Source organism: Accipiter gentilis, chromosome 18, assembly GCF_929443795.1.
Source record: "Accipiter gentilis chromosome 18, bAccGen1.1, whole genome shotgun sequence".
Taxonomy (NCBI): domain Eukaryota; kingdom Metazoa; phylum Chordata; class Aves; order Accipitriformes; family Accipitridae; genus Astur; species Astur gentilis.
Genome location: NC_064897.1, coordinates 3,888,325 through 3,908,318, shown reverse-complemented (window position 1 = coordinate 3,908,318; position 19,994 = coordinate 3,888,325). Strand labels below are relative to the sequence as shown.

The following is a 19,994-nucleotide window of genomic DNA, read 5'->3' as shown; positions in this document are numbered from 1 at the left end:
AGACAAATTTGGTGCTGGAGCAAGAGAAGGTAATTACTTCCATTACAAACCACAACATTATCACGGCTGTGTGGCAGGGAACTAGACTAAGGCTGATAGAGGCACCTGCAGAACATAAGCACCCTCACTGCCAGCAAAGGGAAAGAGGTTTGTACAACACGAGTAAATAATAACTAAATGTACCAAAGCAGAAAACTCTTCAGGCAGACTAGACAACATGTCCAAAAAGAAATAGGATACAGAGCACCTAGAAAGCCAGTTCATTCTGGCGCAAGGTGCTGCTATCAGCTTGCTGCTGAGGAGCTCACACAGAACCAGAAGTTTTGCCTCAACGTCTGGAGTCCCACCTCTCCGCCACTGCTGACAGTCATTGCAGAGAAGACTGACGGACGGCATGTGGAGAATAAACTGTTCTAACAATTCTGGGTTTAGACAGAGTAGGAAGACAGGCCTGGTTCACTCCACCATCGCTATGTTTTTTCTGTGAGTACAGCCTCCGTGGCTTTCAGCTCAGTACTTGTTACCCAGAAATTGTTCAATCTTATGTTCCAGTCTCCCACAAAGCTCTTTAACATCTTACTGCGTCCACTCAGTTTCTTTCTACTCATCACTGTCCAGGCAACAGCAACCCATTCGCTCATATGAATTTAGTTTTTCTTAGTTAATAAACAGGGATGTTCACGGAGGTGTGGTGAAAGATGCACCTGTGGAGCTACAAAACATTATTCTGCTTTCAACTTACGCAACTCCTTCCCTGACCCAAAACGGCTGACTCTGTGCTTCGCATTCCTGCAAGGCGCAGTGCGCTCTGCCCATTCCCCAGTCTCGCTGCCCATTTGCACCTTCTCGCCACTGGTCCATATTCAGCGATTCGCAAGGAGACCAGCCACTTCCTAGCATTTCCTGCTGCGATCCACAGCTCAGATAATCGAACCACACTGCAGCTGCTCATTTTGCTTATTGAATGAGATATTTATAAAAAGAGGAACACTTCTGAAACATAGCCACACAGATGCCTGCCTCTGCAAACAGGCACTAGAGGATAGATGGGAGACCTGAAGTCCTTTTCCTCCCTGCTGAAGAACACAGGATACAGTCCAACCTCAGGTCACATTCCATCCTCACAGAAATTCTGAATCACCGCTGCAAAGACAAGGGCTAAGTGGCTTCAAAGGGCCTTCTCACTGGCCAACAGCAAGAGGAAAGTGCAAGCTGAAGACAAAATTAAATCCAGAACCCCATGCACTCCCCCCACCACCCAGGAGGTGCTGTATCAAACTAAGACATTACGCTTGCAGTACCTGCTGCATTTCGCTCCATACTGATAAACCTCCTAAAGGCATACGGTAACCTCATTTATACCACAACAGCTTCATTGAGATTTACTGTTATAAATAAAGACATTTAATTCATTGTTTCCTAGTATTCGTAAGAACAGGACAGTAAAAACTAAAAAGAAGTTGTGGAAATGCAGTTACTTTTTCCACATAATTTAATGACCACAGTAATGTGTGAATTGGTAATATTTCCAGAACACATTTTACAAGGCACAAAACGGAGTTAGCTATCCAACACTTACTGGTGCCTTTGAAATGCCCTCTCTTACTAATCCTGCATTTTCTTCCAGCACCTTTAACCCAAATATCAAAGCAATTCACAGACATTAGGTAAGTCTTTTTCCTTTTATTAGACACACGGACAACTTGAGTTACAGAACGAGCAAAGCTCAAACGTGCTAAGTAATTTCAGAGTTAAGCTGTCTTGAAAAAGGACAGCATGTGTCTCTCAAGGGCAATGCATTTAACAAGGGCATCCTGAAACAGCAGCCCTTGTAACTGTCCTGGCCAGATTTCCAAAAGGTGTGGAATGGCACTGGGAGGTCAAGGCACAGGGCTTGTGGAAAAATGAGCTTCAGCCCTGTTTGCAGCATGAGTCAGTGACATGGCTGGAAGCAGAACTGCAAACATCAGTCCAGTCCTGCAACCTACTATAGCTTTGTGCTTCAGCCACAAGCAACTCCCAGCCTACATTGTGTGAATGCACAAGGTCACATTTGCTCCTCCAGGCTTTTTGAGAGTCACACTTCCAGGAAGTACCTGTTGTGCTCACACCACTGAGAACAGACGTGCTTTAATCTTCACAACTCCAGAACTGCCTAGTGCTTCTCTCTGTGGGATCCATCAAACAAAAACATGGCTGGTATCTCATGCTTCTAAGGTTATGCAACTAGATACTCCGCTACTAGGAGTTTTTCTGAAGGGTTTCCTAACCAGTCAGTTTAATATTTCCCTTTGCATTAAGGCCAAGAGTAGATGGTTCAATGGTAAGATTGTTCAAGCAACAGCTTGGGAGTAAGGATAGGTAGTGCTGGTAGTAGAACCAGTATGAACCTTGTGTGTACTTGAGCAAACAGCCTTGCTGTAGCCTACTCTACTGGTAAAAGAGACTAAACCAATACACATTTGGTGTGGTCCTTTGAGATTATTGGTGATGAGTGCTAGGAAAGAGCTTGGCATTACCACATTCCAGATTCGCCACCGGCCAGCAGACTCCATAAACATTTAAACCCACAAGTGACCAAACGCTCAGCCCTAAACAACTGCCATCTATATGCAACTTCAAAATAGCAGCTCCCTAGTATTTTGCCAGTAGCCACAATGAGGTGGCTAAAACACTTGGCATATTGCTTGCTGTCATCATTTTTTAAAGGTTTCTTCAGCTCACAGTTTCACCATGAAGATTCACCTTGACTACAGTGATTGAAGAGATGCATTAAGTCAACTTTTATGGGGACCCTTCTTGGGGTTTACTCTAGTGGCTGGTGCTCCAACAGTGCCACCTAGACAACCAAGCAGGTCTGCTGAGAGTGGGTCGTGCTTTTACCTGCCCGATCTAGCAGAGACAGATTGAAACACATGGTTAAAAATCAAGACAAGCTATGGTTTTGCTCTCTTTGTACTAGAAAATAGTACTAAATATCCAGGTGCTGAGAAAGCCTTAGATCAAACCGTCCTGTCTGAAAAAGGAAGGTAACTCAAAAGCTATATTGATCATGACTGACTAGTAGGAGTGTACATAACAGCTGCCTAGACACCCAAAGCCATCAAAGCACACAGTGATTTCAGTTTGAAGAATTGGGGTAGGTCCTTTACAGACAAAATCTACCAACAGGTAGCAAATTCTGTCAGGAACACAAATAATTCATATTGCTAAAATAATAATAATAATAAAATTCAAAATTGCTAAATTAAATTTGTAGTCACCTTTTAAAAAAAGCCTAGCAGTTGAGGATAAGTGAGGCTGCAAGGAAAAACAGCTTCACACTTTTGCTAAAGTTACGCCCTTCTAAACTCCAAAACAGCAGCCTTCATCATGAATGTTCTCCAGCTTGCAGTTTAATAGTCTTTTTGTCCCTTTACTAACTTCACTCAGCTGACAGGCACAAAGAACATACATGTTTTTGCAGAAATGAAAAGAAAATATGTAAGAAAGCATGCTAAGCAAGCCCTCATGTCCCAATGACAAGACTACTTCAGTAGTTGGATAGGTGGTATACTAAAATGACTTTTTTTAATTGATAAAGCAAAGAAAGGCATTATCTATGCAGCAGTTTCCAGGAAACCGGAACAGCCAACATGGTCTGGAAATACCCTGCACTGGACAGAAAAGGCAGCTGACTCTTACCACTGTGTAAAAACTTACTCCTATACTGCATGTAATGATACTACACAGGGCAAAATTAAACTGGGAGTGAAAGCTGACATGCATTTGCCCCCCAGGCTACTGGCGTACGTGTGCCACTCTGCGCCTGTCTTGTTGCATTTGCTGTTCATCTTTGCTTCTCCAAACAGCCCAGAGTCCCCCTACTCCCCAGAGAAGCAGGCATTACCGCAAGGTGGAGATACAGCGATTTGTGCTGTGGTAACTATCAGGAAGCCAACAGTTAGAAGTAAAAGAGGAGAAAGTTACCTGTCATGTCCTCACAGGCTGTCCTTGCTTACTTCGCAAGACAGTGGTAGCAGGACACTTCTTTAAGAGAAGCTTCCAGCTCCCCGGGTATCATCCCATCACCCTGCTCCAACTTCTCGCCTAGGGGACGGGCACTCAGAGATGGCAGCACTAGCAAGCATGCAGATATTCTGGTGCCCTCTTAGATTTCTGGGGAAGCCCTAGGCTTAAAAACCCTGAGTAACATACCCTTGGCTTGTGTAAATCCAGGTTTGAAACATATGGTTGTAGCTCTCAGGACCATAAAAGCTGGTGTTCTGGGCACAAGCACCATAAACCCCAAATCACGGAGGATGTTCAGCTCTGCAAGGATACGGGACCAGGGCTTTCTCTTTCAGCATCCACACCGAGGCAGGGAAAGTGGAAAGACAAGCCAAAGGACCAGGAGCTAGGGTGAGCCTGGGAAGGTCTGTTTTTGCTACTGTGGATCCTCCTAGAAGTAGGCACCTTGGGTATGGTAGAGGAGAAAAAATGGCCTCAGAGAAAAGGGTTGTTGGGGGAGGAATGAGGTGCTTGCAGGAAGGATTCAGAAGGTACTGCATGTCTGGGCACTCAGCAGGGCAATGCCAGCAAACCAGCCGCAGAGTAGCATGGGGAAAACAGCAGGAGATTCAAGTTACTTAACCATTAGGGAAGCAAGTGAGGGGAAGAGGAAAGGGAAGGAAGACATATGCAGTGTTCACCGGTGTTTTGTATGCAACACTATAGCTGGATACAAAAGTCCAAGAGACCACTATGAGATGAGCTACAGGGCCTAACATAGGGAAGAGGGGGGAAATCAGAGCCCTTAAGAGACAGTATGGCACCAGCTATACAATTACAACATTTTGGGATTTTGGTCAATGTTACAGCTTGTGTACTCCAACTTCTGCCAGGGACAAAGGATCAGGCTCCAGAAAAAGCAAAGTAGAGCTCTGCAGCACCAGGGTATGAATTAAACTCTCCACTTCCCTCCCTTCCCCCAGTTGCTGTCATCTTCTTAATTTCCATGGCAGACTTCTCATTTTTGATCCCATTAATATAGCAATTCACGTCAAATCTATAGCAGCATAATCAGCACACTATCAGTAATTAGAGAAATTAAAACAAACACAGCTCTCTGGAATGGACCTTATGCAAAGCAGCACTGGGAAAAGATTAACATCTCATTTCCTGCGCACAGAGAGCAGAGATTGTCTCGGTGACCTTAGTGATTTTGTGAAGTTCAGTTCCTCCCTGCCTCCTCCCTTCAGCCTGCTTCTGACGAACCTCCCAGCAGAGGGGCAGGAGATGGCTACCCTCTCACATCTGAATCCTTACTCAAGCAAATAAAAAAAAAAAACCCACAGAGGTGCAACAGTTCATTACAAAAGGGAAGGGTAAAGGAGACAGTGGGGAAGTTCATGCTTCTCCCAAAATGACTACAGCCACTGTTCTAATTAAATTAAAGTCGTACAGACAGCAATATTGATGCACTCAAGTGTTGTGAAAAGGCAGCTTGCAGAGGTCAATGTTGTTGAAAATGCCATGATACGGTTGCATTATTGTCTAAGCACTGCAAATATCTCAAATTAGCAAATATAAATGAAGCAAAAAAACTAGCTGAACCACATACTCAAAAAGTATTTCTTTGCTGAGGTCACTGCTAATATAGGGGAATAGAGAGTAGAAACAGGCTGTGGGAAGATTATATCAGGTAAAACTACAAGATAATACTAAGGCAAAAAGCTTAATGAGATTCATGAAAGGATTAGTCATTTATATGAATAATAAAGAATGTTATCCATAGATATCCCAGCTAGGCAGCACAAAATATATATGGGAGGCAGATTCATATATGGGACGCAGATTCTGGTTCAGAACTTGGAAGTGGAATCATCGCACTCCAAAACGGGAGTAAAGCGTTATCTATTTGAAGTGGGAGCCCCTTCCACTCGCCCTTCTGCAGCAAGGCTCCAAGAAGACGCAGTAAAGCTGGGACTTGACCCCCTGACCTACTACTTCAAGGCAGAAGTCAACCATGGATTCAGCTGCCTGATGTTAAAAAACTATCTGCCCCCAGCTCCTTTCCACATGCAATTCCAAAATTCACATTATGGGGTTGTCACTGCAACATTCCTCCCGAAAACTTGCTACTGACCTCTGTTTAAGCAGGGCACAGAGAAAGGTTAGCCTGCTCTGATCCACAGGACAATCCCTTTTGCACCTACATCATGATTTTGTTAGCACACTTGCTTAGCACAAAGCATCACAGAAGGCTCAAGAGAGTTTATTGCACAGCTGGAATAAAACACATGAGGCTTTGAAGTACTGTGGCCAATGAGTAAGCAGCAGGGAGGGCAAGAGAGAAGGACTTTCCAGGCTTAGATATCTGCATGTCAGAGGTATTTCACTGCATCTTTTTCACATTCTCTTTTCTAAAAGAGGGAGTGCTGGTGAGCCTCATCCTGTAACATACGATGGTCGTACAACCCTGCCTGTATGTGTGGAAATTCACACCCTGAACATCCGTAATTGGAGTCATGCATCCATTTCAGCACAAAATTTCTGGAGGCCATGAAACTGAGATGGGAAGACTAAGGGAAAACATGGTGTACAGCGAGCTGCCCTCTCACGTGTTATGGGAAAGGAGAATCCTGGAGCTACTCTGCAGCTTCTCAGGACTGGCATGGCAGCTCAAGCATTTTCACTCAGCTGTATTAAGGAACTGCCACTTTACTGGCAAGCTGCAATGCTACTATGTATTAAAACACATTTCCAGGACAAGCATCATTTCTGGTCTTTTTACAAGGGATGAGTGTTGCTTCCTGAGTATTTTTACTGAAGCTACAATTACTGTGAACAGGATCCTTCACAACAGGGGATATCAAATATTTCCATAGCATGAACGACAGGTCAGAACTGTCACATGGATGAGGTCAACTCATTCACTACCATGGATTATCTATGTGACCATCACGGAGTGGAAAAATCATGGGAGAGTAATTCACATAGAAGTCATAGCTTCTTTTAATCCTCACTCACTGATGGAAACAAAATTCCTGAAGAGCTACAACACTCTGAAATACACTTTTTAAAAATACAATTTAAAAATATAAGAAATTACCCTTCTCGGTCCCATGGCACGGCTGGAATCTGCTCTCATCTATACCTGCAAAGTTCTCCAGTGATTTTTTTAAAACAACGATTCTGGTCCCAATTAGTGGAAGTAAAGTCCACATACGGGCCTCAATCTTTATCTTCTCCAGTTCAGTCACTTAAGTTTGCTTTCTCTCCTTATCTACATGAAATCAGTTTGAACCTGAGGGTGAACAGTGTGTATATATGCCTGTTTGGAAACAAATTGCATCATGATATGCCATAATCATCTCATATCTGTTACTATTTGAAAATACAGGCACACCCAAAAATCAGTGACTATAATAAACTGGGAAAAAGTTGTTTATGTTTGATGACGTAGGTGCCTACCCTGGTAGGCATGAGAACGTCTCTCCTCTACGAAGAAAAGTTAACCAGTATTGGAGGCACTGAGAAGACAACCCTGATCGCAGGCTTGGGTTCTGGCATTGGAAGACCATTTCAGACCAGAGAACTGGTGTACCTACTTATCCTGTGAAGCAACAGTTTAACCCTGCGAGGTTGACATCTTTACAACTTTCCTCACCGGCAAAACACTATTGGCATACACAACACCACCACATTTTCATGACAGCTTTTCATCACACTTCAGACTTCTGGCAGACTTTCCATGAAAAAGGACATACTAAATGCACAGAGAAACCTTGGGGTGCCATGACGAGGTCTAACCCTACACCTTACAGTTGCTGCACCTAAAGGTTCAAGTAGTGCAAAAGTAACCCAGCATACACAGCACGCCAGGGAGTGTGCTATATCCCCTTGTTCGACACCACCTCTAAGTAGGTAAAGGCAACTTTCCAGAGGGAATCTAGGCCAGCCCAGGAAGAGGACAGCTATAATAAGGGATGTTGGTGAAAAAATGGGCAGATCCACTTGGGTGCTCAGGAAGAGTGAACAGAATCCACAAAGAGAGAAAGACAGCCAAATAAAACACCCATCTCAAAGACTGTATTAATAAGCTAGTCCAGAAAAAAGCAGTGATGGATGTTTGCCACTATAAAATATCAGAAGAATTCACATTATTTGACTCCCAGCATACTAAATGCAGAGGGAGTTCCTAAAAAGGCCCACGCTTGCACTGACCTTGTCTACTGTACAGAAGCTGGACGTGGAAGAAACGCCAAATTACAATCTTCCTCTCCCACCGTCTTTTGCCTAACCCAGCCACGTACTTTAACATGAACAACATGAGATCAGTGTGACTAAAAAGGAAATTCTAGCTGACAAAGGAGAGTATATAAAAAACAGCTGGTAGGATTTCACTTAGAATATTGCATCCTGCACATTTGCAAGCTCTTCATTCTGCCTCAGATATATATATATACACACACATACAAATCTATATATGCAAGATAGACAAGTTTTAGAAGAGTCAGAAGGTCTAGCTTATAAGGAAGGAATAAAGGAACTACAGGGACAAAGAGAGATATGACAGATACAGCTCAACAGCCAAAAGGAAATAAAAACAGAGGAAAGGGAAGATAACATGGAAGATATATTGCAGAAGGATAAGCTAATGAGAAGCTGTGATTAAAACATTAAGATGCAATGGGAGACCACTGCAGGAAGCTGGGTTACATCAAAAGAAATACAATCTGCAGACAGGTCAACCTGTACAAGAATCATGTAATTTTTTACAATTTATTTAACAAGCTATTTAGCAGCTTTCGGAAGGTCCCTCCAGTCAGCAGTCTATGGGTATGAGAATGCAAACTAGAAGAAACTGAACCTTTTGCTGATCAATGCATCAGACACAGGCATAGCTTGAGGCACAGCAAAATCTTTTATTTCCACTAAAACATGGTCCTTCCAGCACAGAACCATCAGGACTGGGAGAACTTTAAGGAGACCTTTCAAATATGTTTGTAGAGAAACAGCTGGGCATGGTACAGCATATCTGATTCAAAAGAAGAAAAGATGAGCTTTCACATGTGTTTGAAAAGAAGCTGAAGCTCCTGAACAAGCCATCCTTTTAAGAAGGGGTAGGTGACAGGACAGCAGAGCCTGAATTTGACAATATGGTCTATATTCCAGGGACAATGACAGGGTCGAGTGATGGCTCTTTATTAAGTGCTTTCTCCTCCATTAATGCTGCACACTCTAATGATTTGGCCATTACCATTAACAAATCTGCAATGTCCCTGCCTGGAGCTAATAAGTAATGAACTAAGCGGGTGAATATTCTGTTGTGTAAGGAGAGCTATTAGCAATCCTTTCCCAACTGCTCTGAAAACAAGAGATGCCTTCCAGGTACAACCTGTCCGTGTGACAGGGTACATCCCACACAGCCCTTATTCCTTCAGTCTGGAAATTCCAGTGGCACTCCCAGCACTCAGAAGGGGAACAAGAAGTGGATCACCCCCTGCATAGTGCTGCTGTATGGGGCTGGGTGACAGATGCCATACCACAAAGCACAGGAAAAAACAAGCTCCGCAGAAGATATTTGAAGAGAAATGGTGAGAAGGACAGGAGTCTGTTCCCAGACCTGCTACTGACTCTCCAAAACAAGCTCTAGCATTACCACAGCCAACAGGGCAATGGGATAACACTGAGCCCACAGGCCTGTCAAGCCGTGGGATGGCTAAACACAAAAATCTCAGTTTAGCTGCTCTCCTGCCATAGCTTTTCCTGTTTGTTAAGTTCCCCAATTGTTTTAATTGTTCCTTTCAACCTCTGCATCACTTTTTGTTCTTCCTCAAATTATTATTTTGTTTTAGCTCATAATCCCGAAGCATTGGTTATGATGTTGCTCCTGGCAGAAGTGCTGAAGTTTCACTCTGGTTATCTTTGGCTTGTGTTCACAGCTAAGCATTGTGGGTTCACTACTGAATGGACACTGAGTGACAGCCACTCCACCCTTACCATAAGACTGCTTATGAGCTACAAATACTGCCTTACTACATTAGCGACAAGCTTGGGAACTAAGCCAGCTAAAATGGAGTAAATTGCAGCCATCTTTAAGAAAAAGAGTAAAGTGCTGGTCCTGGGCCCATTTTGACTCAATCTGAAGGCTTGTCCACAGTCCACATTATTACAGCACTTAAATATGTCCTATAATACATTTACCACTTTCCTGCAATAAGAAGCAGCGTTATTATACTCACCTTTACAAGTAGAGGGACCAAAACATATGTAGATTTGGTGGTTAGCCCATCAGGAGCACAGGGGCTGAGGAAAAACCTACTTCGACACCTTAGAAAATAATATCCTTTCCTAAGAACTCTACCGGGATCTGAACCCAACTGTTAGGACTTGACATTTATACAGTGATAGCACTCAGAGGCAGACTGAACCACGGGGCCATTGTCCAAGGCATCACAGAAACACTGAGCAGAGGACAGCCCTGCAGAGGTCAAAGCCAAAATAGTCAAGATAGAGAAGCACCAGAGGAAGAATCTTTTTGAATCCTATTTTACAATTAGGAACAGCAGTGCAGGAAGAAACACCAAGTTGCCTAAATCCCATTTTGACCCTCTACAAGCATGGCCATGTTTCTGGGGTTATGGTGCTGCTCTGGAAACGGATGAACTACAAGAGAGAAGTAAAATGACATGGACATTGTGCAAAAGCTCTGAGAAGGCATCATTTCACTCTGCATTTTAGCTTTGATTTTAAATACCCTCCCCATGAGCACTACTGATTTCTAACGCTCCTCCTTGTCAAAGCATTGACTGAAATCTTTTGACTCAAGTGGTTGCAGAGATGGCCTGCATCAGAAGAAACCTGTGAACCCGTTCCAGAAACACGTCCCTCCTCTGCCACAAGAATCAGGACAGAGGCACTCCAACCCTTCCCATGGTTATGCAACAGCACGGATCCAGTTAGGAAGGCAGGTCTCCTTAGCCGACCCAACTCACTGCTAAACAGCCTTAAAAACCAGCACAGCTTTCTGCTGGCACAGGCAAAGCAAAACAGGGGGGCATCAATCACCCCCATCTAATCAAGCAGGGTGTGTTTAACACTCGAGCTGAGCTGTGAGACTGTCAGAGGAGATGGGGAAGAAAAAAAAGAAAAAAACCAAACCTGCTTACAAGAAGCATGACAGAACACTTCTTCTGTTCCTACAGCCAAGAAGGTGACTGGGACAATTGCCCAAGAATACGAACATTCCCAGCATTTGAGGACACACATGTTCCTTCTAGCAAGCATCCCCCAGCCCCTTCCACCACATGCCCTTCCCCACAGTCCTGCTCACACATAGCAATGGCTAAGATTTTCATTAGGGGAAAATTAACCAGATTTTTTTTTTTTTTTTTTTTTTTTTTTTAAAAGCTGGCAACAAAGACATGAGACTTTTCCTGGCATTTCTCCTGTTTATACAGGACCTGCCAAACCGGTTGTGTGATTTTTATGCTGCTTTCTCTTCCACAAAGTCCTTCGAAAGGCAGAATAACAGAAAGCAAATAAGGAAAAAGTTTGGTTATATAGGTCCAAAGGTCAACCCTTGGTAATACAGTTGAAAAATCAAAAATTAACCAGAATCTTCCTAAATTTAATTTGAATATCCAAAGACCATGGTTGTTTATGCTCATTAAGACTGTGTTGAAGTAGAATAGTTGTTTTGAACAGTGAGAGGCAGTCCTGTTTCAAAGTGTTTAACATCTAAACAGATAAATTATGCAGCAGATAAAATAAGAAACTGAGGCACAGAACAGTCAAACTGCTCAAGCTAGGCAGAGCCGGGGACAGAAAGCAGGTCTTCCGAGTATCCACCTGGCTCCCTGCATATTAGGTCATGCCACTTCCCCTATGTAAACATGCCTAATTCCCAACAAAGTCTAGGCTATTGTATGTGGGTACGGATGCCTTACCACCAACACCAAACAGTTCCTAATCCTAGAAAATTATGCTGCTTTACCCTTCTTCAAGACACTAGACAAAAAAAAATTCAATAATTGCAACTGCCTAGCTATAAGTCCACTGCCAGGGATCTGAAGACCAGAAGTGGTAACAAATTTTATAGTAAACATTTCCCTCAATATACACAATCTTGCTAGAAATCAAAACATTGCACCAAAAATAGCCCTTTCAATTACTACATAGGGGTTTTTTTAATGTTGCGGTTTGTTGGGGGTTTTTTTCAGAATAACTTATCTCAAGCGCAGCAGCACACTGTGCTGCTACACTTTCCAAGTGGAACATTTGGTCTTCGATTCAGAAGAAATTTCTGTTTTGATATTAATTTCGCTATCCACATTCAAAATCCTGAGGCAAAATGAAAAATAACATGCCAGTTTAGCTTTCTGTTCGGAGCACTCTTGTCTTGCTCTAATGTCACAACGAAAATGCTATGGGCATGTGGAAAAAAAACTGGGGGGGGGGGGGGGGGGGGGGGGGGCAGAGGGGGAATCAATTGAGTGTACCAAACCCGTCACCCTACCCACACAGCCCCGGGTGCCCACTGTTTACTCAGGTGTCCTGATGTTCTCCAGTGGCACAGAAAGCACAGCCTTCCCCTCCAACACTCACATATTGCTCAGCTCTCTCACCCATGAGGCCACCTAGCACACACAGAGCCTGCCACTCTGATGGCCCAGGTTTAACTGACATGGTAAATATTCATTTTCACTGGGCTGTATAGAAGGATGAGATAAAACCTTGAGCAAATAAATGGGCAAAGTTCGAGCTTACAGCTGCTCCTCATGGGCCACTTTGAGCTGACACACCTGTCTCTTTGGCAACTGGTTTTGCTCCTGAAGGCTTGGGCTTTGCAGGGCTGCCTCAGCAGGGCTGGGTGATGTGCTTATACAGGATCTGTCTGTCAGCCAGAAGGATCCCAAAGCGATTTACAAACAATTTATGAGGGATTTACAAGCTCACTGCACAACAAGTGAATGGGCACCGCTGCTTACACACCTGCAAGCAAAAAAATCATTCACCAGGTTCTAGTTACATTAGAAAGGCAGCTGTTTGGGAGCCCTCAAAACCAGTTTAAATGAGAACAGCCAGCCCTCCGGATCCTGTGAGCCCCACAGAAACACCATCCACTAAGGCTGTAAGCTCTCTGAGCTGGTCCAGCTGCCTCTGCGGCCACCACAGAGGGGTTCAATAGTAATATCTACATACATAACCACATCGCAGTGTGAGAAAGGATCCCTCATAACAGGGTGGATGCTTAAAACTTGTGTGGATCAGACTTCATGGGCATAATGCAGCCATCCTAGACAGACTCCTCCACTACAGCATGCATCTTTGAGATGCTTTTAGGCTCAGACATACAGACATCCCACTGATGGCAAGCATGGTTCTTCACACCAGGAGAATCCAATCTGAATTAGACAGAACAGTGCACATTGTATGCACGAAGGGATGATATCCATGCAAGAAACTGCATTCATCTTGCAACCAGCAACGACTCCACTTGTCTCCTGCCTGCTAATCCAGTGCTAAAATTACATAACTTTGTGAGCTGCCACAGAAAACTGTATTTATTTATTTACCCCAAAAGCTTCTCCTCTTTCTATCCCATCCAGACTGGAATCCCAGCAATAGAAACACAACGATCAAAGGCCCCCAGACTGGAAATGCTAAAGCTACTAACACATTTAAAAGCAGAGTAGCCTGGTTTGTATGGAAGCCTAAAACCTTCTGTTGGATTAGCTGATGTAGGTGGAAGAGTGGACAGGCTCCCAGGCAAAGCCCTGCTGTCTTTCAACACTTGTGCAGATGTGTGCACCTTACACTTAGGTTATATATGCATATCGTTACGTATCGCCATTGCAACTTTAATGTCAAAATTTATGGTACTAATACTCACCTCAACCTGCAAGTATGTAAAAATAAATGCACGATCTTAATCTCTCACGCTGCATGAACTAATCTTACAAAAACTGTGAGCAAGCATGCACATTCCTACTGACACAGGGAACTACAGGTTTTGCTGAACACTGGAAATTGCAAAACTGGGAAATAGAGATACTGGTATCTTTAGTGAGCAGAACTACCTGCTCCTATTACTTGCAATAGCTGGCTGGTGACATAGTCTGTGATACATTGCAGCATGACAATACCCCTTGCCATAGCTAAGCCCATAATTAACAGAACAGCTGACAAAAAAAATGCATCAATCCTGTTGGAAGATGCATATAGCACCCTTAGCAAAACAGAAATGATTTTTAGATGTACACAGAGCTCCTAGTTTGGGGAGAGAATGAGGAAGCCTGTTACTAAGAGACAGGTGAGAATTTAGGGGCACAAATTCTCTAGCACATGGGAGAAAAGAAAAATGGGAAACACTGACAGCCCCAGATACAGCAGAGAACACAGAAAAGAATCAGATCTCACTGATGAGGATGGAAAGGAAATGCAAGAGACCCATGAGAGCAAGTGGAAGGAAACACCACAAGCTCCCCGGTCTGTAGAAGTAGCAGACTCTTACCTTCAAGGTTTAACTATAAAAGCTATGGAAGTCAGAAAAAAGCATAAACATCTTTTTTGTTAAAGGTGGTGGGGTTTTTCCCTCTCTCTACGGAAACACAAAGTTCTAGGGGCGCTAGATGTGCAGACTTCAGACACAACAACTGCAAATCCAAATACCCCAGCAAGTTCTAGAGCACAGAGACCAAAGTATGTGTGTGTTCACTATTGGGAATACCTAGAGATGTCTATTAAGAGTGAAGAATGCAGTCTTTTCTTCTAAAAGAAAAACATTTTATTCCACCCTCACACCCTAGCAAAATTAGTCCTTCTGATTAAAACAAAATTGGGAGATTTCTTTTGGTTGGTGTGGATCCATTAACACCAGCTGCACCTGAAACATTACTTAGACAAAGCCACCCCCATTCTAGAGGGTTTTTTGTCTTGTATTAATTCAAACTAACTGATCTCAGTATGCATTAGAACAGACACTAGCAGATCCTGCACCAAACATATGGCATGCTGTAGGTCTCAAAAGTGGTGTATCAGCTTAGGAAGATCACCCAAAGCAGTGATCCTGAAGCAAATATTGGCTGGTTAAGTTTTACGACTGTGTTAGTTAATGGGAGTCAATTGTAATCTCTTCATTTCACTTTATACTGGACCACAAATTCCCGTTTAGTCAAAGCTCAGGGTTTAGTAAACAATTGCAGGGATTTAACTGCTGTTCCTTACCACCCTGCCACCACGAGTTACAACCCCGAAGCAGTTACAACCCCGAAGCAGACTAGGCAGAAGGGAATGCATGAGTGCTCTTTATCTGCCTCCAGAACAAAGTCCAGGGGCTTACCTCAAGCCGCTGGGGGCTCAAACCCAAGCAAAAGTGACCCTCAGGTTAAACAGAGGCATTTGATTAGCTACACACAGTGACTGCACCAGCAACTGCAGAGTTAATGTAACAAGGATTGCTCACTCCACTATTTTCCTAACTTGAGCTTTGGCGACAAGGAGTTTCAACCACTTAAGCTCAAGGAGAAAGCAACACTCTAGTGGAGGGAAGGATGTGCATACAAACAGGAGAGAGAGTACTGGGGAAACTCGAGTTACAAGGTATACTGCCAGAGCAGCAAGGACAGATCTTTAGTGGTCAATCTCTCAAGATGTTTTTTTTTCTAATAAAGGATGCTATTTAAGGCATGCAGTCTTATTCAAAACCAACAACAAAAAACCCCACACCACACACCCCAACTCCAAAAACTCTAGCACAAGTGATACAATCTGTGTTTTCACATATTATGTATACCTTTAAAATATCCACCTCCCCCTTCCCCATATCCACAGATTATTCCTAAACTCCTAGTAGCTAACTTGTACAGCGATGAGGGTAATCCCAGGTGCAAGTGCTTTGTTCCCCGACACAGATTTACATGGGCAGTTTGTATCATTAAAGAACACTAGCATCCACATGACTATTTGCCTATCTTTTTCTTTGTATCTTTTTCCACCTATCAATTTCACAGACTGTTGCTTCAGAGAATGAGGGGAAAAAAAAACCTTTCTTCTCTTATACACACTGACACCAAATCTAGGCCATGAGTAGGTAAATCATCAGCACCCAGAAAGTCGGGCCTAATTTCTAAACCTATACATAACACTGTAGTTGTCCATGCTAACTGTTACTTGCCACGCCAGTGTAGATGGCAAAAGCCTAAATAAGCTTTGATGGCTGAGGAGCAGGGCCTGACTGAGCTTTGAGAACAGAAGGGGTAAGGCCATGTGGATCCTCTCTGCTTTGCACTGCACTTGAGGTTATGATTCTGTGCTGAATCTGTACAAACTTTGGCCAAAATACCATCTCAGTCTTCATAAAACTCCAGGTCTATATAAAAAAATATCCATAGCTGATTATTCCGTGGGATATATCAGCACTTTAAGGATGATGTACAAACAGTAGATGTTATACACTGTTTCGTTGCTGTCATTCAGCTATAATTCAGAAATAAAATTTTTTATTCAAAGACCTCTGAAGCCAATGGGAGGGGGAATCTTACAGGAAAAAGAACAAATTATTTCTTCAGTTAAATTTTACTTACACTGATGCTTACTTACACAGATCTCCTTCACCATTATAAATACACCAAGTCTACCTGAACCTTGGCCTCATTTTCTTCAAGGTTTATGCAGGAAACGGGCTTCCAGACAACTTGGACATGGTTTCATCCTTTAAAAGTATTGAACCACGGATTAAACAAACTTTGACTGTTCTTAATCTCTTTAACAGAGGTATGGCTGTTCACACTTCTCTTCACAGCCTGCCGCTGCTGAAGTGTGTCTAATGTCACCCACGGTAAGTTAAGATTGCAGGTGGGGAATCAGCAGCAGGGGCAGACAGATTCTCAAGACGCAGAAGACGCTGCTTGTATGATGATGTAATTTGTAATGAAAAGCCATGGGAGAAGTCTCCTGCCTCTCTCAACTGTGTCAAAGCAGAATTTTGTCAAGTAAAAATCTTGTCCAAAGTTTCTCATCAGTGGCTCTATGGAGGAAATATTACAACATATTTTGTTTTAAACCAGTGTCAGCTGCTTCTGTCAAACTGCAAACATCTGATCATGGTTCTCTTAATAAATGTTCAGCACCAAGCAATTTTGGGAGGCAAATAAAGTGTGGCACAAGAGAAGAGCTCCAGCACTGAAGGAAAAGCCTGTTGTTACATGACAGGTCACAGCTACCTCCCTTTGGACAGAGCTGAGAGAGAGAACAAGCCTGTCTCTCACTGTAGTCATTCCACTAACGCCCATGCTTGTTGCTTAATCCTGTCTCAAGTCCTGCGCTGCGTCCTTCCTAGCAAAACATGAAATCAGCAGGAAACAGAGATGGTTTACAGACTACACACTGCTGCAGAGCACAAGCCTGCTCATTCACAACAACAGTTAAATTTAGTACAAAAGAGAGGGCCTGAAAGAAGAGATGCTTTGCACCACCAGGCTCACAAGCCCATTTGCTTTAGCTCTTTTCCTCCTTTCCTTCCCCTGCCCTTTTGGAAAGCACAGTCACTTCCTCGCCAGCTAGCAGGGGGATGAAAATTGAGCTGAGCAGATGTTGCAAAGCTTGTGAAAGAGGGTGATGAACATTAACATACAGAGTACATGCATAATAGCTGGAGAGGCAGAGGAGCCCGGGTTTGAAGGGAAGACCTCCTGACCCCGGGCAGTAACTCTGCCCAATCAAGCCAGCAGACAGGTGGCAGCAGGTCAGTCCGAGCAACACTGGGATCACAAAATACATCATGGCAATGAACCTGCTGATTAGAGCTACTAGGGGATAATTTCAATTACCGAACCTGAAAGCCAGCCTACAGGCAGACAGGAACGGCACGTCAGCCATACAGCTCCTAAACCGAACCATGTGCCAGCGGTAAGTAAGTTCACAGGATGGTTTAGGCTACAAGGGAGAGGAGTCTCTTTGTCCCCATCTACCCACAGAACAAGGGGACTCTGCCACAAGGCAAACCCTGTATTAGAAACTCTGGGAGACTGCGCCGGCAAGACCTGGGCTGGGATGAGGCCAGGCACATGGAATTGCCCCGCATGCCCAGCCAACAGAAGGACAACCAGGCGCTTCAGCCTGCGCGCTTTCATTTTCTCTACAGCTGTGAGAAAGCGGGAGCTCTTAGCAAAACATCCCTTTTTACAGCAATTAGGTTTTGGGAGTCCTGGGTGGGTTTCAGGCACACATGCGCAGCCAGTCACAACGCATCACATCAGCAGCACTGCCTCCTTCTCCACACAGTGCCTTCCAAAGGACACCCACATCTTACACCCACCTTATTAGTGCAAAAACAAGCGTAGCATGTGTCCAAGTTCAACTCTCTGGCCAGTGGCAGAGCCAAGTAAAGTGGCCCAGCTCCCTCTCACCATCACCCCTGCACGGCCGTGCCACGTATAGGGACACAGAAGCATGGCAGGTGCGTTTGGGAAGAGGGGGTACGCACCCAGCCTGTGGTAGGGACGGTCACCACTCCAAGGTGCTGCAGCCCAAGGAGCTGCCGCTTCTGAAGGAAATAAAAAGAGATGGAGGCTCCACAAAGAGCTAGGTTTGGGCTGGCTTTCGCTTCGACAAGCCTGACCCCAGAAGGTTGCTGCCCAGCACACCTCATCTAGGCAGCCTCTCTGAAACACTTTGGGCTTTGGCTGCAGCGTGGGTCAATACACATCTGGGATGGCTCTGCAGCACAGAAGCGCGCAAATCAAGTTGTCCCCCTCCACCCACGCACCCTCTCCAGAACAAGCCCTTTTCCACCGACAAATAAAGTAACTCCCACTGCCAAAAATTCCTACCATCTGCTTTCCATATTTCCCTATAATGGAAAAATAGATTCTCTGCTATTTTTAAAACAGAATTAATTTGCAGACTTAACTTCTTTGCTGTTTAATCAACATCTTTACCTCAATATGTAGATGCCACTAAGAAAATAGGCTTTAGATACAGGGAAAATCTGGCTCAGAAAACCATGACAGACCCCAGGACCAGTGGGAGGTAAATCCCACTGAGACAGGAATCTCAACTTCCCAATTTCACCATTTAAAGAAAATGACAACTTTCTAACAAAAAAAAAAAAAAAAAAAAAATCTGATATCCAGAATGCATTAAGGAAAAAAAAACCAAACCAGTAATTTTGATAGAACTGGATTAGGAAGAAACTACAGAGGCAAAGCTGAGTGAATAAGAGCCTTTTGTAGGCAGATAGGGTGGAGGTGGAAGGGACAAATAATATGGGAAGTACTTGAGGCAGCACCTCTTCCGTCTGCATTAATTGCAGCCAGAACATCACGTCTGACCAGGTCTTCAACCGGATTTGTCCAAGTCCAATCCAGTGATATGCTGATAAGCTTCCATATCTATTTTTATTGATGAGAGCTGAGGACACTCAACAGTTTCTAGGACAGACATTCACAGCAGAGATCTTAAGATGGGAAGTAATACATAGAAGTGGATGATTTTCTGTTTGTGGTTAACAAAACTAAGTCCTTTTATTTATGGAAAAATGTGTTTCTTCTGAAAATGGATACAAAAGAACTTTTTTTTCATTACAAAGGAAAAATCTATTAAAAAAATCATTTCTTCTGACATTTTTCATGGGAAATGCCACTTAATACCAGTTCTATTTCTAGGTAATAAACACACTACACAGACGTAAGAACATGCACCACATCCAGTGTATTTGGTTAATTAAAAAAAAGGCAGAGAAACACTAATTCAATCTCCTCTTGCAAATTCCATATTTGTGCATGAATTTATGTACTACAAAGAAAAGGACTAAATAAGTCTCAGTTTAAACCTTTTTTTGTTGTTGTTAGTTTAACTCCTGCTTTATTTCTGAAGTGCATGCTTTAAAGTTAACACATCATCATGTGGGTGAATTTCTAAAAACTGTCTTGTGAAATGTCTGGAATTAATATTGTATATCTGCATATGTGTAGTGTATTAGCCAGTACTCACATTAATAGAAA

The 19,994-nt window shown here is 43.4% G+C and overlaps 1 protein-coding gene across 8 annotated transcripts in view; it reads right to left on the bottom strand.

Annotated features, from left to right (window-relative positions):
* ETV6 (ETS variant transcription factor 6) overlaps window positions 1-19,994 on the bottom strand; it is a 138,663-nt gene that overhangs the window by 93,114 nt on the left and 25,555 nt on the right. The window contains exon 1 of one of the 8 annotated variants that reach the window (XM_049821541.1): window positions 19,280-19,327. The exons of the other annotated variants lie outside the window; for them this stretch is intronic. Coding sequence (XP_049677498.1) covers window positions 19,280-19,312 — 33 coding nt within the window. The 5' untranslated portion in view covers window positions 19,313-19,327. Of the gene's footprint in view, window positions 1-19,279; window positions 19,328-19,994 lie in introns of those variants that run through there. 8 annotated transcript variants of the gene reach the window in all.